Source organism: Takifugu flavidus, chromosome 20 (genome assembly GCF_003711565.1).
Source record: "Takifugu flavidus isolate HTHZ2018 chromosome 20, ASM371156v2, whole genome shotgun sequence".
Taxonomy (NCBI): domain Eukaryota; kingdom Metazoa; phylum Chordata; class Actinopteri; order Tetraodontiformes; family Tetraodontidae; genus Takifugu; species Takifugu flavidus.
In genome coordinates, this window is record NC_079539.1 from 7187106 (window position 1) to 7214454 (window position 27349).

Here is a 27349-nt window from a genome sequence, read left to right on the forward strand (position 1 = left end):
TACTTTCTTGTTCCAGGATGCCAAAACCTTTGTATATATCTTGTTTTCAGTGTCAACCGTCTCTATGTGGTAGACAGAGATGGCCAAACAGCAGGAAGCAATATTTTTTCTATCTGCTAAGTCAGCTATATTCCCATCTTTGCAGACGATGGCTTCTTATTTTAACAGGACTTTTTGCTAAATTCATTTTTGTCAGTTGTATGTACAGATATGAACAAACTCTGAAAGATCTTTCTTTAGGACTAATTCTAATCACTCTTGCTTTAATTTATTTCACAATGTTTTGCATTGTGAGCTGTGTATTTGTAGTCTTACCTGGACTTTCAGGTATGCAGAAGCAGGTTTATTTCTCCTAGGAACCCTGAAAGGAACCCAACCTCTGAACTGCTGTAGAAGTCATGGATTCTTTAACTGCTGAGCAGGACATCCCATAATGTTGCCTAATGTAGACATTATGCAATGTTAAACACACATACATGTTGTCTGTATTGAGTGTTTAGATGTAGAGAGTGCTGCAATTTTAGAACTACTGAAGTGACCTGAAGTCCACTGAAGAACATATCTGCTCTTTTCATGAAGGAACATTATTTTGTTTCATCTTATTTCCTGTGCATTCAAAATAGGAGGGAATATTGTTCCTGTAACTGTTGTGCATCCTCTTAAACCTGAGCTGATTTTCAAAAGCTTTGTACATTTTATTGATCATAATTTAACATGCAGGCATGTTTCTGTGAGAGATTTGTCTTTATTTTTGTTGGTGCTAGGTTCCTTTCTCTTCAGTTTCTAGTGACTTTCTTATTCACAACAATGTGTCCAAAAAAGTTGGGGCATTTGGTGCATTGTAAATAAAAGCAATGCACATATTTTGCACAGCGAGGTAGCATCTGAAAAGGTTTCCGTTAGGGTTGTCAAAAAAAAACAGGTTTCAAATGGAAGCGTCAGTCTGAATGAAACACTGAAAAATGGGCAAAATACTAAAAAAAACCCCATGAAGATAAGAGTAGTGGCAATGCTTGGAATTTCCGATATGATTAGGCATCTGAAGTTACAGGTGAGCAAAAAAATTCATTGAAATTTTCGGGCCCTTTGAAACAGTAATTCTGTGCTACCATCGCACTGAGAAGACCTGATTTGACCCCAGGTCACACTGAAAACGTGCCTGACAATAGTTTCATGTCTTCTGTCAGTTGAAACATTTCTATTTCGACGGAAATGTCACAAAAATGTCTTTCTCTGGAAGTTAGAGAGATTGTGAAAAGGCAAATTTGGACAGAAGAATAAGGTTTTTTCATCACAGATTCATACTTTAACACTCACTAAAAATCTCCCAAAAATCTGGGAAACAATGATTTCATTGTTTTCATTATCTGACATATTTCTGTTGTGCTATTTTCAATTAAGTATGAAGTATCAATGTTTTGCGAATAAATTCTGTTTTTATTTTGGTTTACTGTTCCAACTCCTCGAGAAACAGCCGTGTGTTTCGTCCCAGCTGTTGTAAAAAGATGGTTAAAGACTAATTGTTCGTGCTGATATGGGAGGTAGAGTCAGACAGTAAAGTATCATTCATCCACTCATGTATCATTGTTCAAGTCATTCTGTCTGTCTCTTAGTGCCTGCACACCTTTACCTGAGCAGCCCGAACCCTAAACCCTTAATTTAAAGTCATTGTTTTAAATATTACATTGAAAAATAAGTAAGAATTGTTTTGACTAAAATCTCAACACTTATAAATCTCTGGTCAAACGGCAGAAGTTCAAGTAGAAGATTGTCCACATTTGTAGTGTTAATGTGCAGACAGCCACCAGGGGGCAGTCACGATGTGTGAGCTGATGTGTGTGATGATGATGTAAGCTGATGGTGATGTGTGTGAGCTGATGTGTGTGAAGCCATTTCTAACCCTATCATGTTCACATTTGATCTGACCCTAACATTACCCTAACCTAACCCCTAACCCTAACAATAATCCTAACCCTAACAATAATCCTACCCCTAACCCTAACAATAATCCTAACCCTAACCCCTAACCCTAACAATAATCCAACCCTAACCCCTAACCCTAACAAGAACCCTAACCCCTAACCCTAACCTAACCCCTATCCCTAACCCTCTAACCCTAACCCCTATCCCTAACCCCTATCCCTAAAACCCCTACCCCTAACCCTAACCTAACCCCTATCCCTAACCCTCTAACCCGAACCCCTAACCCCTATCCCTAACCCCTAACCCTAACCTAACCCCTATCCCTAACCCTAACCCTAGCTGTCTAGTTTCAGGTTGGGCAGGGCTGATCTCCAGTTCACGCTAATCCACCTTCATACCTGATTTGCATCACCGGACAATCATCTGCACCTGCATCCTGCTTTAAAAGACTGGTTCACACCAGTTCAATCCTCCATGGTAGAGCCTGGCTCCTAAATGTTCTGAACTACCTGTAAGCTTTTGGATTCCAGTTTCAAGCTCATTGTCTGGTTGTCCAGATCGCCCTTTCAGACGCCTGCTGGTGCTGCCCACCCTAACCCGATCGTGTTTCCTGAGTTCCTCCACCAAGTCCTGTCTGCAGATTACTGACTGTTAAATCTTCAGTGAAGCTTCTTGTGGCTCATCTTTGGCTGTTGTGCGTGTCTCTGCCTTCTGGGGCTTCCGCTCAAAACAACCACTTCATCTCTCCTCTCTTTGCCAGTATAACCAGTCTTTTAGGGATCATCCTGATAAGTTTCTACAGGCACGTTTTGTTTTTTAGGTTTCATGTTCAAATATATGATTCATATATAGATCTGGTTAATCAGGAGGTCTGAATGGTTCTCAGATCCTCCAGCTGGTTCAAAATGCTGCAGCTAAAGTTCTGGCAGGAGTTACCAGAGGTCACATGACTGTGGCTTCTCTTCACTGCAGCCTTTGCTGATTTTAACACATAGAGACATTCAAAGTTCAACTGAAAATAATCAAATAGTGAATAAAGACATAAAGGACAGCAAAGACTATGTAGGTAACCAACCACAACAACAACCTGGAGGTATCATGAGAATTTCTCTGAAATAAAAGCTTCATTGTTGGAGTGCATGTAGAAACCAAATGGAACACCTGTCTTCCTGAGATAAACCACGGCTGATAGAAACCGTAATCTGTTTGCTCAGGCTTCACTTCCGTGACGCGTTCCCTCTTTCCAGCCCATCACTCTTCTTTGAGTGAGACAGAATTCCAGCTGTTTCCACTTCCACCATGGTGTTGCTGAACAAGAGGAGGCAGGAACAGAGAACCAGAGTCTGGCTTTGAACAGTGGGACTGTACCTGTTGTTTGCGGTGGATACTTCCTCTCCCCCCGATATAATCACTCTTCCGTGAATGGTCTGATTTGGCAAGCAGGTATTCACTAAATACACAACAAGCAGCTGTGGGATGGAAGCACAAAGAAAGTCGACAGAGGAACACGGAAACACGATGAAGCATTCCCAGCTGGCATATATTGTCCTGGAGGTGGTGATCGCCATTCTGGCTGTACTGGGGAACGTCCTGGTCTGCTGGGCGGTGTGTCTCAATTCAAACTTGCAGAATGTGACTAACCTGTTTGTGGTGTCTCTGGCTGTGGCAGATATCGCTGTGGGGCTCCTGGCAATTCCATTTGCCATCATCATCAGGTAAGATTTTACGTTTCTAACTTACAAAATCTGTTTTGAAAAGACTTTTCATGTTAATGCTAATTTTCATTAATCCTATTCTTTTTTATTGCTTGTGGTGATTTCAGTGTCGGCATCTGTGCTCAGTTCTTTGGTTGCCTCTTCATTGCCTGCTTTGTCCTCATCCTCACCCAAAGTTCCATCTTTAGTCTGCTTGCTATTGCTGTGGACCGCTACGTTGCTATAAAAAACCCACTCAGGTGAGAAAAGATACTCCTTGGATCAATGACGTAAGCTACACACTCTTTTCTAGGACACTGATTTTACTTCCTGATCGTGTAACACTCTTTTGTGACTAAATTTAGTCTAAATTTCTAGATTTAGCCAATATTCAAGTGGAAGAATTCTGTCAGTACAGTTATGAGCTGCTCGTGTTCTAAATTTCTATAAAAGTCCAACTGGCACCAGTACCATTAAATTATGTCTCAATAAGACATTTATGCCTCAGTGTAGCAACTTCATGTCAGATGAGAAGAAATTAGCATGTATCAGTACTGTCAGCACAAGGAGCAGATATCATTATCTAGAGATATTAAATCATAAATCACATATATTAAACCATAAACACTCTTGTGCCATTGCCACATTCAAATAGCAATAATAACTACAGAGCTGGAATAAATATAAATTTAATTAGATTCATGTATAAATGCTCAGCCTCATAAATTCTGTGGAAAATACAGTTTTGTTAGAAATTAATTGTTAAGCCTTAATTATGCTCACAGCTGTCTATAGGAAGCTGAACCCTCAGCCTAACATACAGAAACACAGACACATGGCCACAGACAGGACAGGGTTAGGGTTAGGCCACATAGATGCACACAGACAGGACACACTGACACAGACAGAACAACACACAAGGGTGCACACAGACAGGACACATTGACACACAGACAGAACAACACACAAGGATGCACACAGACAGGACACATTGACACACAGACAGAACAACACACAAGGATGCACACAGACAGGACACACTGACACAGACAGAACAACACACAAGGATGCACACAGACAGGACACATTGACACACAGACAGAACAACACACAAGGATGCACACAGACAGGACACATTGACACACAGACAGAACAACACACAAGGATGCACACAGACAGGACACACTGACACACAGACAGAACAACACACAAGGATGCACACAGACAGAACAACACACAAGGATGCACACAGACAGGACAACACACAAGGATACACACAGACAGGACACATTGACACACAGACAGAACAACACACAAGGATGCACACAGACAGGACACATTGACACACAGACAGAACAACACACAAGGATGCACACAGACAGACACACTGACACACAGACAGAACAACACACAAGGGTGCACACAGACAAGACACATTGACACACAGACAGAACAACACACAAGGATGCACACAGACAGGACACATTGACACACAGACAGAACAACACACAAGGATGCACACAGACAGGACACATTGACACACAGACAGAACAACACACAAGGATGCACACAGACAGAACAACACACAAGGATGCACACAGACAGGACACACTGACACACAGACAGAACAACACACAAGGATGCAACACAGACAGGACACATTGACACACAGACAGAACAACACACAAGGATGCACACAGACAGGACACACTGACACACAAACAGAACAACACACAAGGATGCACACAGACAGGACACACTGACACACAAACAGAACAACACACAAGGATGCACACAGACAGAACAACACACACGGATGCACACAGACAGGACACATTGACACACAGAACAGAACAACACACAAGGATGCACACAGACAGGACACACTGACACACAGACAGAACAACACACAAGGATGCACACAGACAGAACACACTGACACACAGACAGAACAACACACAAGGATGCACACAGACAGGACACACACTGACACACAAACAGAACAACACACAAGGATGCACACAGACAGGACACACTGACACACAAACAGAACAACACACAAGGATGCACACAGACAGGACACACTGACACACAGACAGAACAACACACAAGGATGCACACAGACAGAACAACACACAAGGATGCACACAGACAGACACACTGACACACAGACAGAACAACACACAAGGATGCACACAGACAGGACACACTGACACACAGACAGAACAACACACAAGGATGCACACAGACAGAAAAACACACAAGGATGCACACAGACAGGACACACTGACACACAGACAGAACAACACACAAGGATGCACACAGACAGGACACATGACACACAGACAGAACAACACACAAGGATGCACACAGACAGGACACATTGACACACAAACAGAACAACACACGAGGATGCACACAAACAGAACAACACACAAGGATGCACACAGACAGGACACATTGACACACAAACAGAACAACACACAAGGATGCACACAGACAGACACAAACTTTACTGATCTTACACTTAAACAGGAATCTTACGAATAAAGAAAAAAGGGAGAGGCGTTCCGTTTTTCTGCCGTCCTCCAGCTTTAGTAGCGTTTGGACACAGATCATGAAATCTGTTTGTTAGCTTTTGATGAAAGAAATGAAAGAATAAACTGTTCTATGGTCTGCAGACATAACCCCAGACATTTGGAATAACCTCCCTGAAACTTTCACACCTTTGTTCTCTTTTTGTCAAAGGTGTTTTCACACCACTTGTGTCATTGCACCAACCAGGCTGTGGTGAAATGACATTGCACCTTTGTGCAAAAGGGTTGCCTAACAAATTCTGTGTTTCTGTGTCGTCATACCAATCTCACATTTCTAGAGTTTATAGTTTATTAGTCAAGTGCTTGAAACTGCTCAGCAATAAGAGTAATATTAACTTCTAATTTTATGACTCCTTACAAATCTGTGTCTGCGTTCGATGCAGTAACTTCCTCAGTCTTTGAGATTTAACATCCAGGAAGATTGATTTTCAACACACTTTTATCAAATACAACTCAGTGACTCTTTCAGTAGAATTTTTTCATAGTCATTTGGAACAAACTGTTCTTTTGTTCATCTTTATCTTTCGCCATGAAACCTTTTTTTTAATTAATGCAATAGCACAAACAACCCTTTTTCAGGTACAGCAGCCTTGTAACAGGACACAGGGCAAAGGCCATTATCGCATTGTGCTGGGTGCTATCCTTTGGAATTGGCCTGACACCCATGCTGGGCTGGAACAATGGTAAGTGGCTTGTTCTGTCAAAGAGACTCACGTATTCTCAACAGGTGTCTGATTTGTTGGAAAACTTTCTGATGAGATCAGGGATTTTTAAACATATCAATTAAATATGAGTGTACTTAATGGATTAAGTGTGTTTATTTTGGGGGTTTTCAAATATTAAAATAAACAAACTGCATAGCATCCAAACCATTTTTACAGATGCATTGTATTTAAATTGAAATGTAATTCCAATATTGCACAGGTCCAAATACGACAGCCCCCACAGGCACCAAGAGCTGCCCCGAAGGTCTGATAGAGTGTCTCTTTGAAGGAGTGGTAACCATGGACTACATGATCTATTTTAATTTTTTTGGCTGTGTGTTGTTGCCCCTGTTGCTTATGCTCATCATCTATGCGCATATCTTCATGGCAGCACGGCACCAGTTACACCAGATGGGGCCTAAAGTCACGCCAATATCGTCTCCTGGAGAAATGAGCTCACCTTCTAAAGGTTCACAATCAACTCTTAAAAAGGAGGTGCATGCTGCCAAATCACTGGCCATCATTGTTGGATTCTTTGCTCTGTGTTGGCTCCCACTCCATGTCATCAACTGTTTCAACTACCTCTGTCAAAATTGTGAGCGCACACACATCTGGGTGATGAACACTGCTATCGTCCTGTCTCATGCTAACTCTGTCATAAATCCATTCATCTATGCCTATCGTATTCGGGAGTTCAGGCAGACTTTTCAGAGGATCATTTATCAGCACATTTTTGGACGGAGGGATGGACAGGTCTCTGAGGCTAGGGCTGGTGATGATCAAGCTGTTGCTAACAACAGCATCATACGGTCTCCCTCTGGCACCAGTAAAGATGGTTCATTGTGCAGCACAGTGGTGAATAGCTACATCCTGGACACTGTGTCTGGGAGAACGTCACCAGTTTGCAGCCACTGGATAGCAACAATAAATGATGTGCCAAGCGCTCTGATACCCAACAAGCAAGATGTAAACAGTCCTACTCCTGTGAGACAGCCGTGCATCATGGGATGTGCTGTTCAAGATGTTGCAGAATTCCCCAAAACTCTCCATGAAACAATAGATATTTGGGAGATTCAAAACAGTGGCAGTAAAATTACTTTTGTAAATGTAAAGCACACTGACTGTCTCTGCCCTACATTACTTACTGATGTTTCATGATTAAGCTATTTAATTGTTTAGCAGCTGCCCCACGGCAGTGACAGGATGAGCCAACCAAGGTAGTCTGTCAAAGTGCCTTATGAATGGACAACATGTCTGTGCAGTTGCTAGGTGGAGACCTTGGAAAGCACCAGGATACAGTGAACGATTACATCTTCTGCTCGACTTGAGACTGTTGCAATATTAATGTGCTGGAGCTGGTAGAAGTGACCTGGAAGACGATAGTCTGAGCTTCATTGCTAAGACTTTACATTATATTGTTAATGTAAGTTTAAAACATAAGATGAACCCCAGCAGAACATCATAGTTTTATTGTTAAAAGACGGGTCTTCTCTTAAATGATGTTAGAAAAGTTAAAGACATGCTGGAATACTGAAACACCTTTTTGTTTGATGATTTCAAAACATATGACAAATGCATAAAAGGTTGATAATTCAAAACAAAGAGCTTGTTTGACCTTTGTAAATATCACTCCATATGCTGTTAAGTATATCCACGTGACCACACTCTGCTCAGCCTGAGGTGTTTACAGGTTTGTCTGGCTGCTGACGCCAGGTTCTGCACCTAATGCAATGGAAATCAAAGGAGGATTCATCTGATGCTGTCTTTTATTATGCCATTATGCTTTCTCTTTCCTCACTAAAAAGTCCTTCCACTGCAGGATAAACCTACATTAAGCAGCATTTGCCGCTGTAAAGCAATCCCCCATAATCATATCCAAGATAAACACCCATGTGATGTTTCCATGATGTTTGTCATTATTCAAAAACTGTGTAAATCAGGGCTATATACCACCTTAAGGTTTAGACAAGGCCGAATCCTTTTCACTCTGTCTGTTAATGGTGTTTGATAAGCTTGTAGTAAGGTTAATTCAAACTATGCATGTAAGTCAGGAGCCAGTCATTTCAATAATTCATTCCAAACAAAGAAATAAGCAGTTTAATTGAAATAATAACATTTTGAATTATTCAGCTTTTATATTTGGAAAAAAATTATACATAGCATTTAAAAGTACCAAAAACCAAGTGAAATTAGAAACATCAAAACCAGCCTAAAATAGTATTTTAAATACATTTTTAGTATCGATTTCACACTAGGTGTCAAAGGAGAAAAGATTTGTTTAAAGCAAGGATTTTAAATCAGATAAAGAAGAGGCCTGCCTAATGTACTGTGGGAAAAGGTTCAAAAGTTTTGAAGCTGCAAAAGCACGATCTCCTCTGAGCTTTAACTCTTTTGAGACCCCTCAGTAGCAGCTGGTCAGCTGACCTGAGAGAAAGGGTGGGTACATAGTGGGTGGAAATGCTCAGAGAGGATGGGGAAAGACAATTCAAGGATTCAAGAGCAAATAAAAGATTTTTAAAATGGATTCTAAAATGAATGGGCAGCAAGTGGAGTGACGCTAAAATTGGTGATATGTGTTCATGGTTACATGTATCTGTTGAGAGACACTGCAGCGTTTGTTCACCATCTGGAGACAGTGTGCAGAACCTCTCATATAGTGCATTGCAGCAATCCAGCAGATGAGGGACAGAGGCATGGATGACTGTTTTTTGGATTACTGGTCTTAGAAGAGTCGGCTTTACTTCAGCCAGCTTCCTTAACTAGAGAAAACATGACTTAACAACAGTTCTGACCTGAGTGTTTTTTCACCCCTCGGTTTGTGATGGTTTCGTTGGCATACTGGGCCAATCACTTCAGTCTTTTTGTCATTAAAGATTAAAAGGTTAAGGGCCATCCGGGCCTTTATGCCATTAAGACACCACAGCAACATCCTGATGTAGGACGTTTCATCCTTTCTAAGCTGTAAACTTGATTGTCCTCAGCATAACAGTTGGAAGAAATGCCAGGTTTCCTGAATATAGAGCCAAGTGGAAGGAAATAGAGAAGAACCCCTGGGGGGCCAAGTACTGAGCCATGTGGAACCCTAAAAGAGAGAGGAGCAGAAGAGGATTTAGAGTCTGCTAACACAAAAAGGTGAATCAGTCAAGTATGACTTGACCCACTCCATTAACATGCCCCTCATGTCCTTCTTTAACTGCTTTATCCCATTTACGATCAAAGAAAGAGTTCACAGTGGGCGAGGGTGCACCCCTGGATGAGTCGCCAGTTCTTCACAGGGCCCTATATGAGCATTTGTGGGCTTGGTACTTTGCTCAAGGGTACCTTGGCAGTTCTCTGCAGGTGTTCTGGCCTTCCATGTTTGATTGCACTGGGGCTCAAACCGTGAACCCGCCGCTTCTCAGCCCAGTTCCCAGCAGACTGAGCTACCACCGCCATACAGACTCCCACTTTTCCAAGAACAAAATCACGTTTTCATGTAGCGACTGTATCAAATGCAGCTGTAGATATCCAGGAATTTGGAAGTAAAAGGCAGTTTAGATATTCGTCTAAAATTAAATTTATAAGCTCTTCAGGTTCTAGGCCACGATGGATGGATGGATGGATGGGTGGGTGGATGGATGGATGGATGGATGGATGGATAGATGGATAGATGGATAGATGGATAGATAGATAGATAGATAGATAGATAGATAGATAGATATAGATAGATAGATAGATAGATAGATAGAGGTGTCTGGACAGACAGACAGATAGGATAGGGAGCAGAATTGATAGTTTTATCTTTAAATTATGTTTTAAAAAATCCCAAGCCTAGGTTTATAACTGAATAAGCATATTTATTTTTCAAGAGATATCACTTTGTGCGTGATTTAGTTCAATCATATAGTTGACAAACACACAGTTGGGCTCCGTTTGAACGGGAGCAAGTGTATTAACACAATTTGGCTTGATAATAAATTAAAAGTGTTCTATTACGAAATATTTAGGCTTTAAGGCAGAAATGTCGGTGTCAGCAGAGATCTTTTAAGCGGACCGCGCAAATATATACAGGCCCCACAATGCACCGCGGGTTATTGCTGTAAGCAGCAAGGCATTATGGGTATTATAGCAAGGCATTATGGGTAAACGGAAAAAGGCTCCAAAGGACCCCGAAGCGACAAACGCACGTTGTTGATCTGCTGCACAAGAAAGAACGTTTCGTTTTAAGAAAGTGAAGGTAAGCTTGTAAACAATAGATCGAAGAATATCTGTTTATTAACGTTTTTAGTGAAGGTTGGTGATTTTTGTTTTTCAATTTCATTAATTTACACACGATTGCGACGGCGTGTGTTAGCCAAGTGCAACAAAGACTAGAACGTCAGGATGATTTGTACAATCCGTAGAATTAGAAGCATAATAAAACGTGACGGTACCACCGTCTTTACATACAATCCTGCTCAGCCAGGTATTCACTTAACTGTTTGATTAATGGAGCCAAATAAACGAGCTCGGCCATTTCACTAAAATGATAAAACCAGTTGTATTTTTGAGAAAGACATCGTACTTATGTTGGGGATAAATCGTTTGCCATTAAGGCCTAATGTTGTTCGGCTACATGGCTAACGGCAAAATGGACTTCATTCTTTTGGAGCGTAAGTAAGGCGGTGTGTAGACCTGAGGCACCAAGGTTCGAGTCTGTTTCAGCCCAAATAATGCAAATGTGGGCTGGTGTAGGCGCTTGGTAGATCCTGCAGCACTTCCGAGGTGCTCTTGAGCAAGGCACCGATCCTCTAAATGCTTGTCCGAGCACTTATCGAGGGAAGCTTCGTCACTCTGACGTCTGTTCCTAAATGACTGCATATTTTCTCAATATATTCACGTTAAATATTGTGTTGATGTGCTCAATTAAAAGATATAATAAAAAGTTCCATTCAAACATTCATTTCTTCTCTCTGGAGATTCCCACTGAGACCAGCAGCAATTCACTTACAACTTATTGCCAAAATTTGGAATTTATATCAGAAATTCCTTTGTTTGACCCTCATTAGATAAATTCTCAAGTGTGAGATCAGTTTTTGCAGAATTTGTGGCATTCATTTCTAAACTCATCTAAAACTATTTTTTAGGAGGACAATTGAAACATGTCCATCGGTGTACCCATCAAGGTCCTGCACGAAGCAGAGGGACACATCGTCACCTGTGAGACCAACACTGGCGAGGTGTACCGTGGAAAGTTGATTGAAGCTGAGGACAACATGAACTGTCAGGTTAGTTCCCGAGAGGTCCCTCGAAATGTAACTATTTATCTTCACTTTCATTCTTGGGTTTAACAAGGAGGCTTTCATAAGTGTTTCTCTTTACCGAGACATATGATTAAGGCAAAAATGAGCAACGGTAATTGCGGCTTTCCTCACATTTTGGCTGTTGCTGTTTCATCATTTCCATGAGTGCTGTGATGACTTTATTCAGCCAACAATGGACGTGTATGTGGCACCAGTCTTAAAAGGGCTGCAAACAATTAATCAGCCTTGTCAAAAATAACTCCATTAATTGTCCGATTTCAATAGTCCATGATTTAGTTGTGACATCATCACCTGTGTTTGACGCTGTGGAGCTGAGCTAGATGCTGCGCATGGTAATGTAACATAACATAACCACGTAAAGCAACATGAAGCGTCCAACAAGGTGTTTGACCCATGCATCCTGAAACATTATGGGTTAGGAGCCATTTTTGTCTCAGCACAAAGGGAAAAACGGAGTGTTTGCATGTGAGCGTGCCAGTAATGCACGAGCATTAGCGAGGCACATGGCACATATGGATGACCTGGGTTTTGTTGACTTTTGACATGAATCTGAATTTGAGTGCAGGGTTGTAGGGAGAGTAATTTCACCCAAGGATCTTTTCTTATCCAGATTTATGCACTCTGTATGTAAAAGAGTAAAGTTGCCAAACCTCCTGTGCACTTTCAACAAGCGAGCGCCCTCACTAGGGTTAGTTACTGTTACTACTGTATGTAGTAGTAATAAACACTCTGCTCCATTGAGTTGATTTCACATGATAAAAATGATTACATTTTACTGTAAAGGTGCCTTTCATGACTCGGCATTAGTGTACAAAAGAGTAAAATCAATTAAACAATATCAAAACAAAGTTAAATTAGCAACAGTTTACTGGAAACGGATATTCAGCTTTGTCTTTATTGATAGTCAGCAAATGCTGAACAAGAGCCATTGAGCAACCGTGCGCGTCACAATCTGATTAGTTGATAATAGTTTCAATAATGAATAGATTCATTGACTCTGCAAATAGCCGTTAGCTGCAGCCCTGTTCTACAACAATAACAGTACTGTTGTGGGTGTAAAAGGTCCTTCAGAAATATAATCATAAATAAACTCATACAAGGTGAATAGAGAGCACTTTTAAATCATCTGGCTGAATGTGGAAAAATCCTGAGGACATTTGTAGACCCTCGTATTTGTTTTGACTTCCAAACTCTGCTAATTAAAATGTCTGAAACAGACTTGACATTGGAATTCAAAGTCCATCCTGAGAAAGTGCTGATTTAACTCCCATTTGTGTGCTTTCAGATGTCTAACATTACTGTAACCTACCGCGATGGCCGTGTGGCGCAACTGGAGCAGGTCTACATCCGTGGAAGCAAGATTCGCTTCCTGATCCTGCCGGACATGTTAAAGAACGCTCCAATGTTAAAAAGTATGAAGAATAAGAACCAGGGATCTGGGGCAGGAAGAGGCAAAGCCGCTATTCTCAAAGCACAAGGTGAGAAGGGGTCGTCGGTGAGAATGAAATGTTAGTTTGTTTATAGAAGCCAAAAAGAGCCTGGGTTAGGGTTAGTGGGTTAGTGGCAGCACCTGGCCTTAGGCTTAGGGTTAGTGGGTTAGTGGCAGCACCTGGCCTTAGGGTTAGTGGGTTAGTGGCAGCACCTGGCCTTAGGCTTAGGGTTAGTGGGTTAGTGGCAGCACCTGGCCTTAGGCTTAGGGGGTTAGTGGCAGCACCTGGCCTTAGGCTTAGGGTTAGTGGGTTAGTGGCAGCACCTGGCCTTAGGGTTAGTGGCAGCACCTGGCCTTAGGCTTAGGGTTAGTGGGTTAGTGGCAGCACCTGGCCGTAGGCTTAGGGTTAGTGGGTTAGTGCAGCACCTGGCCGTAGGCTTAGGGTTAGTGGGTTAGTGGCAGCACCTGGCCTTAGGGTTAGTGGGTTAGTGGCAGCACCTGGCCTTAGGCTTAGGGTTAGTGGGTTAGTGGCAGCACCTGGCCTTAGGGTTAGTGGGTTAGTGGCAGCACCTGGCCTTAGGCTTAGGGTTAGTGGGTTAGTGGCAGCACCTGGCCTTAGGGTTAGTGGTTAGTGGCAGCACCTGGCCTTAGGGTTAGTGGGTTAGTGGCAGCACCTGGCCTTAGGCTTAGGGTTAGTGGGTTAGTGGCAGCACCTGGCCTTAGGGTTAGTGGGTTAGTGGCAGCACCTGGCCTTAGGGTTGTGGTGCTATTAGAGGTGCTGATCCGCCACCTGAGTCCAGTTGTTTGTGGCATTAATATGTCACCTGGAAAGGGGCCCTTTTTACATCCTAAAAACACAGATCGCCATCTAGTTTGGAGGACAAGGACATTGTCCTGTTGGTTATTTCACTTTTTGCAGTTGCATGTAACCTGGGACCAGGAACAAATTCAGACGAGATGCTAAAGTCCAATTATGAGCGCAACTCGTTTAAACTGTGCGTGTAAACATATTGACGGATCATTTCCAAATCACAATTACAAAAAAATACACCCTAACCTCAAATGGGCCCCCGAGGACTTGAAAGAAAATGCAACCACAGCAAACAGGCCTGTTCATTCATCACCATCTGTCACATATTTAACTGGCTAACCCACATTTTTTAAGGATTTTCCATTCAATATCGGAATGCATAAGTTAATACGTCACCTGAGCTGTTGTTAGATTAATAACAATCTGCTTTTCTTTCCTGCAGTGGCTGCAAGAGGCCGTGGCCGTGGGGGAATTGGACGGGGAAACATTTTCCAGAAGAGACGATAGTTGGCACCACAGGCGCATTCTGAGCTTTTTGTTTAGGGTTAGGACTTTTTTTATGACAATAAATATTTGAATTGATAAGGTGTGAATAGTATTGCCACACTTCCTTTACATTCATCTTCCTATTTTTCTGTCTCAGCCTAACATTTTGAGGGATTTATTCATTTTTATCCTTGCAACATGCAAGACTTTAAATATTTTAGGAGCTTAGCTACACCTAAATTCAATTTTCCACTTCCTTTTCTTCATGTTGAAATCCCTTAAATGGAAAACATTTGGCAAACGTCTTGGCAATAGTTTAAACAATTTACAATGAAAGTTCGTCTTTTATAAGGTTACAAATAAGTTCTTTTTTTGATCCTCTCCATAATAATCCATCTACTTCAAAATGGGAGCTTTTGGCATTTTGGAAAGCCAAAATAATCCCACAATGATGAGTTGGGAATGTCACTATCTTGGATGAAGTCTTATCTTTCCAAGTTGAAACGTGTAATTACATAAAGACTAAAGCCACATACAATAAAAGGAGTATTGTTAATAGCATTGAGGAGCACGAGATAATATATAAGCAGGGACACTTAAATGTTTAGATATAGGCTTTATTAGTCCCGCAAGAGAATTTATCCATGAACGTTATTGCATCTTTTGACTAAATTTAAACGATTTCTTAACTGGCAAGAAATTGAAGAATGGTTCGTCCTCGTGCTGCAGTTCACCGTTCCACCACAGGGGTCGCCATTTAGCTATTGACGCTTCTTGCAGTGTTCAGAATTTTGGAGGTCGTGAGTTAGCATAGCTGCTAGCCCACTTTTATCCTCCACGCATCAGTTTAATGTTCACACGGGACGAAAACTTGCACCTTGTCGTGGGAAGTCCAGGACCAACGTTCACAGACGGACAACTTCAACACCACGGTGATGGTCGGTGGCCAAAGTGACACTGCTAGCAAGCTCTAGCTAGCAAAGGGTCGTGGGCTAAACGCCAGAAAAACGCACGAAGCTCGCGGTGCTGCAGGTGTGTGCAGCACGTCCAGGTACGCTGGCTGCTCCCGCATGGGGCAAGTGTTTTGTTGCCACAGGAACCTTTTTTAATTTCAGCCTGGATCTTTTGGGTTAGGGTTAGAGGAGATGTGTGTTCGACAGCTGGCAGTGATTCAAGCTAAGGCGGCGACAACATTTTCACCTACATCGATATAGATGTTTTCATTTTGCAATATAACTTCATATCGAGATGATCAGAAAAGCTTTGACAATTTATTAAATTTCAAGTTTTTAATAAATTACAATATTACTGTAAATGGCTTAATGGAAATATGACAGTAATTTCGCGGCTTTCTGATGATTTTAAACTTTCTGATTTAAATGCAATACATGTAGATTTTGAAGAATTATTAAGCGCCACGATCAAATGGGTAAAACGTACATTTCTAACGTGTAACATGCGCGTTTTATTTAGTCTATGCCATGAATATGAAACCCCATTTCTAAGCAAAGTTAAGAAAAAGTCATTTCTGATGGAACATATAGGTTTAGATAAACGGAAGGTTTTACCTGACGTGAATGAATGTGTTTGGGTTCAAAATGTCCTCTCATCATTAACAGTTATTCCCGTTATCTTTGTCTATGTAAATGTGTCTAATGATACACAAGTAAGCTCCTATGATGGAAAAGTGACAGCCTACGAAGGGCGCAGGTTCTACTGGCCCAGTGTTTGGCTTTAGCCACCACTTGTGTCTTCAGCTGTGATGTCTCTTAATTCAGGAATATTTTTGTATGGGCATATTTCTTCACTTGTGACGTCAAATTCATCAGTCATTAAATTTCAGACACTATTTAGAGCTTCGCCCAAAAAACATAACTGAAATGTTGAGCATTTGTGTTGTTTTTCTGGGCTTTTTGGATGAAGGTTCAGCTCAGCATCTCCACTAATGGATTGCCTTTCATCAGTCTTTGTGAAGAGGAACCATGTTTCCCTGCCAAGTCACCCCCTGGACCTCTGCCGAGCCCCCAAATTCCTGCAGCATTCATGGATCTACAGCACACCCCGCGCAGCCTCTGCCAGATTTACTGTGCAGCTGTCCTCCACGAGCTCAGAGTCACCCTGAGATACCTTCAACAGATCCCATAGAATCCATCATTGTGATCACTGAGTATGAATCCAGCAGGCCACCTGAAGAAGCTAAAGCAGGGGAGGTAGGAGCATTGATGAATATAGCCATTACCTTGTTTTACTCTATGAACAAATGCTATCAACTAAAATGGGTATTTTAATAGTGCAAAAAGTTAAAACACCTTAATCCCGAAGAGCAAATCTTACCTCCTTTGGATGAAATGCCTTTATTGTGACATTTCTTGTAAAAATGATATGGCACTTCCTTAGAGGCCAAGTCTCATCCCACCATTTATGTACACAGAACCCTAGCCCTAACCCTGACCCTAGCCCTAACTCTAACCCTAAACCCTAACCCTAGCCCTAACCTGACCCTAACTCTAGCCCTAAACCCTAACCCTGACCCTAACCCTAACCCTAACCCTAGCCCTAACCCTGACCCTAGCCCTAACTCTAACCCTGAACCCTAACCCTAACCCTGACCCTAAACCCTAGCCCTAACCCTGACCCTAACTCTAACCCTAAACCCTAACCCTAACCCTAACCCTGACCCTAGCCCTAACCCTGACCCTAACTCTAGCCCTAACTCTAGCCCTAAACCCTAACCCTGACCCTAACCCTGACCCTAAACCCTAGCCCTGACCCTAACTCTAACCCTAAACCCTAACCCTAGCCCTAACCCTGACCCTAAACCCTAACCCTAACCCTGACCCTAACCCTAACCCTAACCCTAGCCCTAACCCTGACCCTAACTCTAGCACTAACCCTGACCCTAACTCTAACCCTAAACCCTAACCCTAACCCTAACCCTGACCCTAACTCTAGCCCTAAACCCTAACCCTAGCCCTGACCCTAACTCTAACCCTAACTCTAACCCAAAACCCTAAGCCTAGCCCTAGCCCTAGCCCTAACCCTGACCCTGACCCTGTCTCCTGGGCTACATAGTGAACTCCCTCCACCCAGTTTTTGCATTTCAGTCCTAAGCAGAACAAATATTATTGCCTGTAATTGCACATATAATGTATGTGTTGTTTTTCTTTGCCTTCCTCCTTTACACGTCCCATATAGTCAAATGAGACCATATGGGACCAGTCCCGCTAACTTTCTGTTAAAGGGAGGTTTTTTCTGCCAATGTTGCTTGCTCTGTGGTGACACTGGGTCGGAACAGATACTTATTTAATGAATTTGAATTGAATATTAATATTTTCAAATTTCAACATACTACGGCATATTCAGGCGTTGTCTGTAAAAGTCAGTTTTACATTCATATTTGTATGAAATCACAACGAATAACCTGTAATGATCGAGTGTAGAATTTTGACTTTGAAGAAACTCTGTTTTAACTTTAGATTTTCCAAACAGGAAGAAGAGATGGACAGCTGTGAGACTGCTGAAGCCGCCTCGTCTTTGGCATCATCCTTGAGGAACTCATCCTGTGACCTGCTCTCTCATACAATGTGTCAGCCAGCGGCACTCCTCCCCCATGTCACTGAACAGAGGGGTCGTTTAAACCTTTCAGATAGGAAGTTATCTCTGCAGGAGCGTTCCCAAACGACAGCATCGCCTTGCAATTCTGCAGGTCTCAGCGGCCGCTACATCTACCCCTCACTGCCATATTCGCCCATTACTTCGCCACACACATCTCCACGTCTGCCACGCAGGCCTACGGTGGAGTCACACAGTGTTTCCATCACAGACCTGCAGGTAGAGTCAAGGAAGAAAGCTGTTTGCCACTCTGGTTCTACAAGTCAGGGTTTCTTTCATCTCTGGGTTAGGTTCCTCATTCTCAATGCACCATTATTGTTTGTCTTGCATTTGTCTTATAGCAGCACAAATGTTGAGGCTGTCTTAACACAGGTAAGGTCTCACCTCTTGGTAGAACATAGAACCCGCAGTCTACTGGATGTTTTCCATGTAGAACCCTCAGAATTACAGTCTGATTGCAGTTTCAGTCACCTCTGCTTTCCTTTAGGGTCAGTTATGGAGAGCTGTAAATAATTTTCCTTTAATATAACCTGAAATTTCCAATGGACACATATTGGACATCACTGCCATTAAGGTTTACGTTTGCACTGACAACATCCTGGTGTTTCTTGGAAGCATCTGATTAGAAAGTCATGTCTCTACGTTGTGGAATAATAAATGGTAGATTACGTTTTAAACTCATAAACAACTGTAACTATAAAATACATCATTTTTTAATGTATTTTTAATCAAATATAAAAAAAGCTATGGGCATTTTGCAAAATTGTCAATTCATTCAGTAAACTGTTAACAAATATTCCCATCATTAGATGTTGGCTAATGAAACTGCACATTCACAGCTACACGTCGTGTCAGTGAATGTTCTCAACCAGGTCTGTGGTGTAGTTTTGCCTCCAATATGTTGTCTCTTTGGTTGTTGTTTTAGAGGCGAAGGCTAAGAAAAATCTGTCCCATCTCCGCCAACAGTCCCTCTGTCACCTCAGACTAATTAGAAACTAATTCAGCATTTCTCAGAGACAAACTATATTGCTGCACCCCCATCTTGGCCTCCCTCCCCGGCTGGTTGTCCATTTTAGACTTCAAGTAAAACATATTTATTGGCCCCTAGTTATTAAAGTGAGTCAAACATCTTCAGGTGTGGCTACTCTTGTCCCATGGCTGAGGCTGAAGACTACAGGTTAGCAGGCTTTTGCCCTCAAGGTTAACTTGGGAATAATACGCGTAACCCATTTCTTTGGAATATATATGAACCGTCAAGCACCTTAAAATTCTGGCTTAAAAAGTGCTCTATACGTAAAGAGATTAATAATTAGGTGCTTGACACCTGAACCTGGATGTTGTTGAACCATTGAATACAGAGCAAATGGTGTGATGAAAGTCTAGTGAAGTGCTCTTGTCTTTGTCGTAAAGTTTAAGGTTGTTAAATTGCCATAGTTACCAAAAGTTGCATGTCGTGACATGGGATGAAATTATCACAAATGTGACAATTAGAAGCCAATGAATTACAAATAGATATTGGTATAAATAAATGAAATAGTTACCATGCACATTTTAATTTGATAAAAATTGTCTGTATTGCACATGATGGGGAAACTGTATAACACCTCTAGATTTGAACAGTCTGATGGCTTTTGAAGGAAAGCAAATCCACTTCTAATGGTCCTACTACTAATGAATAGCCTTTATCAGTGCTGCTGATGAATACTTGCTATGACCGGTCTGTTAAAATATGTGTTGATGTGTTTAAATGAGCCTGTTTCCTGCTTTTTCTTGAAGGACTGTGTCCAACTCAACCAGTACAAACTGAAAGATGAGATCGGAAAGGTAAAGAAACATGCAGTTGACTTTTTGCTCTACTTGTTTTATAATATTATATAGTATTTGGTATTTTAGATCTTGTTCTTACTATCCTAATCTGTTTTTGAACACATTAAATATTTCACTGAGTGAGATCTGGAGTAACTTAACTTTAAAGTGAAGTCCACTAATACTGCAGTTTAATATGCAGATTGGGTTAGGTTAGGGTTAGGTTAGGTTAGGGTTAGGGGTGTATGTAGCTGTGGAGTCTAGGGTTAGGTTAGGGTTAAGGGTTAGGTTAGGTTAGGGTTAGGGGTGTATGTCGCTGTGGAGTCTAGGGTTAGGTTAGGGTTAAGGGTTAGGTTAGGTTAGGGTTAGGGGTGTATGTCGCTGTGGAGTCTGTGCCTTTAATCTGAGTCCTTCTGCAAAGTAGATCTTGAACCAGGCTTCTGGGTCCATTGTCTAAATCAGGATATCTCAGATGATTTCTGCAGAAGGATCAGCAATTAGTGACTGACTGATTGATAGTGATTAGAAAAAAAAAAGTACTTGGGCTTTTTTTTTTTTTACTTAAACCTGAGTGACATGGAATGATTTTTTTCGGCTTTGTAACAAATAGCTTTTTTTTGGTCTGTTGTGTCTTTGAATTTGTGTCTTGATGTGAAAAAGTGCTTCATCTGCGATTCTTCTTTCAGGGCTCTTATGGTGTCGTCAAGTTGGCCTACAATGAAGATGACAACACTTACTATGTGAGGCAGACACATAGTAACCTAACTCCTAACCCTAACCACTAACCCTAACCCTAACTACTCACCCTAACCCTAACTACTAACCCTAACCCTAGCACTGGACTCAGTGGCTTTCTGTTGGATACTGCTGTAGGAAATCTGTCTATTTTTGATATGGGGATTAATTCAATGCCTCTTAAATATATGAGTGGTCACTTGAGTCTAGCGAACTTGGTTGTAAAATAAACATGCATTTTTAAACTTAATCATTCATGTAATTTTTTGGGTTATGCTCTGGCTAAGCTGTGGTGATGGTTCGACTCTCTACAGGCGATGAAAGTTTTGTCAAAAAGGAGGCTGATGAGACAGGCTGGGTTTCCACGTGAGTCTGTTTTCCAATGTTAGATCTTTGAAATAGCATCAACCCTACGTGGATCACTTCTCATACTCTCGCTGCTAGGACGCCCCCCCCCCCGAGGAGCTAAAGCTGCATCGGAAAGCCTCCCTCAACCCAAAGGTCCGCTGGAACGAGTCTACCAAGAGATTGCCATTCTAAAAAAACTGGACCATCCTAACGTAGTCAAGCTGGTAGAGGTTAGTTGGTTTGGATGTTTTTGGGCCTTTATTGTTACAAAACTATGAGAAACAGTTGAACCCAATCTGCAAATGCCTTTCATACATGTCTGATGATGGTGCGAGGGTCAACCTGCGGTACTGCTCCTTCCTCCACCTGGGCATATTGTTCAGAACATTCGGGAAACAATTTTCTATTTACTTTCAGGTTTTAGATGATCCAAATGAGGACCATCTCTACATGGGTACATATATACACAAACACACACACGCTGTACAATTCAAGGCATTTTTTGTAAGTGGTAATCTAAATTATTTTCTGTTTCAGTCTTTGAGTTGGTGAAAAAGGGGTAAAAACCACTTTAACCTTATAATGATGTTGTTGAGATGAGCATCTTTTTATAGCAGAGTGTGTTTCATTTGTGTGGTTGTATACATTCAGGCCAATAATGGAGGTGCCAACAGATAAACCCTTCAGTGAGGATCAGGCCCGTTTTTACTTCCAAGATCTACTGAAGGGAATTGGATATCGTGAGTAGGGCTCTTTTTACATGACGGTCATGTAGGTTTGGTTGGATTTTTTCCTTTAACAAATGAAGTCATCATAATTTAAAAACTGCATTTTGTGTTTACTCTGGTTATCTTTCTCTAAGATTAATATTTGTGTGATGATGTTAACTAGTATGACAAATGTGGACATGGTAAATGGGATATATTTATGCAGCTGTCCTAGTCACGTTGACCACTCAGTTTTTCACATCGTAAATGTTTTCTCTCATGTTCACATTCAAAAAGTGGTGACACTGCTTTAAATGATGCAGATAAGACTTTGTTTAGAGGTTAGACAACAGATGTGGGCATTCAGGAGGTGTAACATGTTTACTGTTACATGTCCTTTGTTGGTGATGCCATCACATTCCTTATTTCCTCTCAACACAGTTCATTACCAGAGGATCATCCATAGAGACATTAAACCATCCAACCTACTGGTGGGAGAAGATGGACACATCAAAATTGCAGACTTTGGAGTCAGTAACCAGTTTGAGGGAACTGATGCCCTCCTGACGAGCACAGTGGGGACACCAGCCTTTCTAGCCCCAGAAGCACTGTCTGAAAACAGGGTTAACTTCTCTGGAAAGGTGAGAGGATGCCTGTCAGTGCTGAAACCTTTCACCCTTTATTGCTCTTTCTACATACAGCATGTCAATCACTCGTCCCACTTAGGCGTTTGTTGAACAGATGCAAATAAACACGTCAACCTTTTTTCAATCTGAGCTGATGTTCTAATAGAAAAGGTGACACAAGTAGAGTAGTTCTTTGTTAGAGCAGCTACTGCTGTATTCACAGACCCTTTGAACAGTTGAATTTCAAAATAGATGGACAGTTGTTCATCTGAAATATTTGCTGTACACATTGAATTTTTATGTGCTCCTAACCTATGTTATGTAGTTTCTTTTCACTTGTCACTCTGTCAAACAGCCACGTGTTAATTATGGGACTGATGTTTTACACCGAACCCTGACCCTCTCTGCTCCCTAACCCTGACCCTCTCTGCTCCCTAACCCTGACCCTCTCTGCTCCCTAACCCTGACCCACTCTGCTCCCTAACCCTGACCCACTCTGCTCCCTAACCCTGACCCACTCTGCTCCCTAACCCTGACCCACTCTGCTCCCTAACCCTGACCCACTCTGCTCCCTAACCCTGACCCTGACCCTCTCTGCTCCTAACCCTGACCCTGACCCACTCTGCTCCCTAACCCTGACCCTGACCACTCTGCTCCCTAACCCTGACCCTCTCTGCTCCCTAACCCTGACCCTGACCCACTCTGCTCCCTAACCCTGACCCTCTCTGCTCCCTAACCCTGACCCTCTCTGCTCCCTAACCCTGACCACTCTGCTCCCTAACCCTGACCCTCTCTGCTCCTAACCCTGACCCTCTCTGCTCCCTAACCCTGACCCACTCTGCTCCCTAACCCTGACCCTCTCTGCTCCCTAACCCTGACCCACTCTGCTCCCTAACCCTGACCCACTCTGCTCCCTAACCCTGACCCTCTCTGCTCCCTAACCCTGACCCACTCTGCTCCCTAACCCTGACCCACTCTCTGCTCCCTAACCCTGACCCACTCTGCTCCCTAACCCTGACCCTCTCTGCTCCCTAACCCTGACCCACTCTGCTCCCTAACCCTGACCCACTCTGCTCCCTAACCCTGACCCTCTCTGCTCCCTAACCCTGACCCTGACCCACTCTGCTTCCTAACCCTGACCCACTCTGCTCCCTAACCCTGACCCTCTCTGCTCCCTAACCCTGACCCTGACCCACTCTGCTCCCTAACCCTGACCCTGACCCACTCTGCTTCCTAACCCTAACCCACTCTGCTCCCTAACCCTGACCCTCTCTGCTCCCTAACCCTGACCCTGACCCACTCTGCTCCCTAACCCTGACCCACTCTGCTCCCTAACCCTGACCCACTCTGCTCCCTAACCCTGACCCTCTCTGCTCCCTAACCCTGACCCCTCTGCTCCCTAACCCTGACCCACTCTGCTCCCTAACCCTAACCCACTCTGCTCCCTAACCCTGACCCTCTCTGCTCCCTAACCCTGACCCTGACCCACTCTGCTCCTAACCCTACCCACTCTGCTCCCTAACCCTGACCCTCTCTGCTCCCTAACCCTGACCCTGACCCACTCTGCTCCCTAACCCTGACCCACTCTGCTCCCTAACCCTGACCCACTCTGCTCCCTAACCCTAACCCTGACCCACTCTGCTCCCTAACCCTAACCCTGACCCACTCTGCTCCCTAACCCTGACCCACTCTGCTCCCTAACCCTGACCCACTCTGCTCCCTAACCCTGACCCACTCTGCTCCCTAACCCTAACCCTGACCCACTCTGCTCCCTAACCCTGACCCACTCTGCTCCCTAACCCTGACCCACTCTGCTCCCTAACCCTGACCTTGACCCACTCTGCTCCCTAACCCTGACCCTGACCCACTCTGCTCCCTAACCCTAACCCTGACCCACTCTGCTCCCTAACCCTGACCCACTCTGCTCCCTAACCCTGGCCCTGACCCACTCTGCTCCCTAACCCTGACCCTGACCCACTCTGCTCCCTAACCCTGACCCTGACCCACTCTGCTCCCTAACCCTGACCCTGACCCACTCTGCTCCCTAACCCTGACCCTGACCCACTCTGCTCCCTAACCCTGACCCCTCTGCTCCCTAACCCTGGCCCTGACCCACTCTGCTCCCTAACCCTGGCCCTGACCCACTCTGCTCCCTAACCCTGACCTGACCCACTCTGCTCCCTAACCCTGACCCTGACCCACCCTATTGTTGCAGGCCCTGGACGTTTGGGCCATGGGAGTCACGCTGTACTGTTTCCTGTTTGGAATGGTGAGTTTTTCAGTGACAGTGTGAGATTGTCAGATTTCCTGTTTGATTCATTCTGTTGTGTTATTACATTATTCTCTCTGTAGCTATAGCGTCCAAAAGACACAATGAACAAAACGAATCAGTACATATTTGTTTCTCATGCCAAAACTCTGAGGTTTCATTCTTGAGTGTGAATCTTTATAGTAGTTTCCCGGTTTGTCCAAAGAACATTTTTTTTCCTATGTGGCAGTGTCCTTTCATGGATGAGCGCATTGTCAGCCTTCATCAGAAAATCAAGACACAGTTACTGGAGTTTCCTGAACTGTAAGTTGTTTTCAGTAATCTGATTACCTCCTGATTTGCCTCGTGCGAGTTCTAATTCTGTCTTCCTTAGTCCCGATGTGACAGATGATCTTAAAGATCTGTTGATGAGGATGCTGGACAAAAACCCAGAGCTCCGAATTTCAATCCCACAGATTAAGGTGATTCTTTTCTTTCACCATTTTTTAGTCACATTTTGTGGTTTCTACAACTAGATTAACCAGTTACAGTTGCTATTCCCAGGTTCACCCGTGGGTGACGAGGCATGGTGCTGAGCCTCTTCCTCCTGAAGATGACCATTGTTGTGTTTTGATTGAGGTAACAGAGGAGGAGGTGGAGAACTCCGTCAAACATGTTCCCAGTCTGGCAACAGTGGTGAGATTGAAAAAAACTGCAAAAAGAAAACTTTTCTTCAGATGAATAAACTGTTCTGTTTCTGCCATATCAGCTAAAAAACAAAACAATTCTTTCGTTGTGTGTTTACTTTCAGCTTTTTTCTTAGGAATTCTCTTATTGGATGCATAGAATTTGCCTGTAGACTAAGTAACCCTAAGCCGGAGAAGTTTTAAACAGTTCCATTTCTGTTACTCTTTGTGTTGAAAGCCTGTGGGACGTGTCCACTCTTGATTTTGTACAGATCCTTGTGAGGACAATGCTGAGGAAGCGCTCCTTTGGAAATCCATTTGACTGGGCCCGTAAAGAGGAGCGTGGCATATTGTGTGCTTCGGGACAGCCTGGCCCATGAGGCTTGTTGAACTCCCCACCTGCTTGCTGTCTTATAGAACAATGAAGCTCATGGCACATCTTTGTCCAGATGATATAGTAACTTTGATAAGCCCTATAGTAAAAATGTTTGTGTTGTGTTTTTTCTCAAAGAAATGGGAAATTGGTGATGGAATAATTAGTCTGGACTCAGTTGGTATGGTTGATTTTAAGGTTCTACCTTGAGACATCATTGTTCCTGACTCTCACTTTAAGAGTTCTATAGCTCTGTGCAACCAGTTTTTGCCAGAGTTTTCCTGATACCTCCCTTCCATTCTTTTATCCTGCATGTGTTTCTACCCTGGCTAACTTTGTTTTAACGTTGAGGCTTGTGCCTCTCTCTGGCGATTTGTTTTTTGGAGGAGGGAAAATTCTGTATAGTTTTCAAAATGCAATGAATTTGTGTCACTGCACTCTTTTAATGCTTATCTGTTCCAACAGTTTCATCTGCTACACAGTATCGAAGCTTTAAATGACTCTACTCTTTCAGATGTATTCATTTCACCTTTCTTCTAAGGCAACTGCTTTTTTTTTTGCTTTTTAGAGTCACTTGCTAATGAGATGAGTATTTTATGCCTATTGATTTTCAATGTCATAAACATTGTCAAAGTATTTTCAAATTCAGGACAGTTGCTGGTAACCATCAGCTGTATTCTAATACGTGTATACATCTATGCATTGTACACTTCGAAGCTCCTACTTTATTTTTGTCATCCTAAATGTACCATTCCTCACTTTTATTGTTTTTTATTATTGAACCAAATGTGGTGTAATAAATGTAAGAAATTAGAACACAAGTTACGGTAATAAATGTTTTTGCACGCTCATTACTATAGCAGGAGTCATAAATGTTTTATAAAGGGATGTTAAACATTTGCACCTGGATATCACATTATTTTATGACTAGTCTGTGACAGCAACCTCCACTTATGTTTCTGGCAGTTGAATCATAGCAACTGGATCGTTGGACTTTAATGAAGATGTTTCTTTGATTTCCTTAATCGGGTTGGTTAAGGGTTAGGGTGGATGAGAAATCAAAAGGTGACAGAGCAGGTTTAGGGTTAAGAAAAGATAGAGGTTAGGGGTAGCTTTTTATGAGTGATCAGGGCAAACACTGACCGACACATGTTAGTCCCCAGTCCAATTCCCACCTGTCAACATGAGTCATATTAGAAGGGAGAAAAGGACAAGGTATAAGAGGCAGGATAGGTGTGGGTGTGTATGTGTGTGTGTGTGTGTGTGTGTGTGTGTGGGGGGG

At 42.8% G+C, this 27349-nt stretch overlaps 4 protein-coding genes across 10 annotated transcripts in view; all 4 read left to right on the plus strand.

Annotated features, from left to right (window-relative positions):
• Positions 1 to 1573, plus strand: part of bcr (BCR activator of RhoGEF and GTPase) — a 20718-nt gene extending 19145 nt beyond the window's left edge. For both annotated transcript variants that reach the window (XM_057019358.1, XM_057019357.1), the window contains exon 23: positions 1 to 1573. This exon is cut by the window's left edge and continues 303 nt beyond it. The gene's annotated coding sequence lies outside the window, so the exon portion shown is untranslated.
• A 650-nt stretch (positions 1574 to 2223) lies between these two features.
• LOC130517489 (adenosine receptor A2a-like) lies at positions 2224 to 8820 on the plus strand. 4 transcript variants are annotated; one of them, XM_057019421.1, is made up of 5 exons: positions 2224 to 3638; positions 3746 to 3877; positions 6794 to 6897; positions 7139 to 7212; positions 7310 to 7514. In XM_057019421.1, the coding sequence occupies exons 1-5, from the start codon at positions 3400 to 3402 to the stop codon at positions 7370 to 7372; spliced, it is 612 nt and encodes a 203-aa protein (XP_056875401.1). In that variant the 5' UTR covers positions 2224 to 3399; the 3' UTR covers positions 7373 to 7514. The 4 variants fall into 4 exon arrangements, with proteins under 4 accessions (XP_056875401.1, XP_056875399.1, XP_056875398.1 ...); XM_057019419.1 differs by having other exon boundaries at positions 2225 to 3366; positions 3593 to 3638; positions 7139 to 8820; XM_057019418.1 differs by having other exon boundaries at positions 2225 to 2400; positions 2481 to 3638; positions 7139 to 8820.
• A 2157-nt stretch (positions 8821 to 10977) lies between these two features.
• Positions 10978 to 15029, plus strand: LOC130517504 (small nuclear ribonucleoprotein Sm D3). The gene is made up of 4 exons (XM_057019442.1): positions 10978 to 11134; positions 12024 to 12164; positions 13486 to 13678; positions 14883 to 15029. Exons 2-4 carry the CDS (start codon positions 12039 to 12041, stop codon positions 14945 to 14947), a joined length of 384 nt encoding a protein of 127 aa, XP_056875422.1. The 5' UTR covers positions 10978 to 11134; positions 12024 to 12038; the 3' UTR covers positions 14948 to 15029.
• A 646-nt stretch (positions 15030 to 15675) lies between these two features.
• LOC130517481 (calcium/calmodulin-dependent protein kinase kinase 2-like) lies at positions 15676 to 26918 on the plus strand. 3 transcript variants are annotated; one of them, XM_057019402.1, is made up of 16 exons: positions 15676 to 15977; positions 16891 to 17136; positions 18416 to 18757; positions 20315 to 20362; positions 21031 to 21084; positions 21394 to 21445; positions 21524 to 21657; positions 21845 to 21881; positions 21965 to 21986; positions 22079 to 22167; positions 22576 to 22775; positions 24976 to 25029; positions 25259 to 25332; positions 25403 to 25490; positions 25573 to 25704; positions 25967 to 26918. In XM_057019402.1, the coding sequence occupies exons 2-16, from the start codon at positions 16909 to 16911 to the stop codon at positions 26072 to 26074; spliced, it is 1662 nt and encodes a 553-aa protein (XP_056875382.1). In that variant the 5' UTR covers positions 15676 to 15977; positions 16891 to 16908; the 3' UTR covers positions 26075 to 26918. The 3 variants fall into 3 exon arrangements, with proteins under 3 accessions (XP_056875382.1, XP_056875381.1, XP_056875380.1); XM_057019401.1 differs by having other exon boundaries at positions 15676 to 15958; positions 16850 to 17136; XM_057019400.1 differs by having other exon boundaries at positions 15677 to 15977; positions 16850 to 17136.
• Positions 26919 to 27349: the final 431 nt, after the last annotated feature.

Coding starts and splice junctions, on each gene's coding strand:
- LOC130517489 (XM_057019417.1), top strand. CDS start 3,400: ATGGAAGCACAAAGAAAGTCGACAGAGGAACACGGAAACACGATGAAG. Junction 3,639..3,745: donor CCATTTGCCATCATCATCAG/GTAAGATTTTAC, acceptor TGGTGATTTCAG/TGTCGGCATCTGTGCTCAGT. Junction 6,898..7,138: donor CATGCTGGGCTGGAACAATG/GTAAGTGGCTTG, acceptor AATATTGCACAG/GTCCAAATACGACAGCCCCC.
- LOC130517504 (XM_057019442.1), top strand. CDS start 12,039: ATGTCCATCGGTGTACCCATCAAGGTCCTGCACGAAGCAGAGGGACAC. Junction 12,165..13,485: donor AGGACAACATGAACTGTCAG/GTTAGTTCCCGA, acceptor GTGTGCTTTCAG/ATGTCTAACATTACTGTAAC. Junction 13,679..14,882: donor CGCTATTCTCAAAGCACAAG/GTGAGAAGGGGT, acceptor TCTTTCCTGCAG/TGGCTGCAAGAGGCCGTGGC.
- LOC130517481 (XM_057019402.1), top strand. CDS start 16,909: ATGTTTCCCTGCCAAGTCACCCCCTGGACCTCTGCCGAGCCCCCAAAT. Junction 20,363..21,030: donor TGAAAGATGAGATCGGAAAG/GTAAAGAAACAT, acceptor TTCTTCTTTCAG/GGCTCTTATGGTGTCGTCAA. Junction 25,705..25,966: donor TTCCCAGTCTGGCAACAGTG/GTGAGATTGAAA, acceptor GATTTTGTACAG/ATCCTTGTGAGGACAATGCT.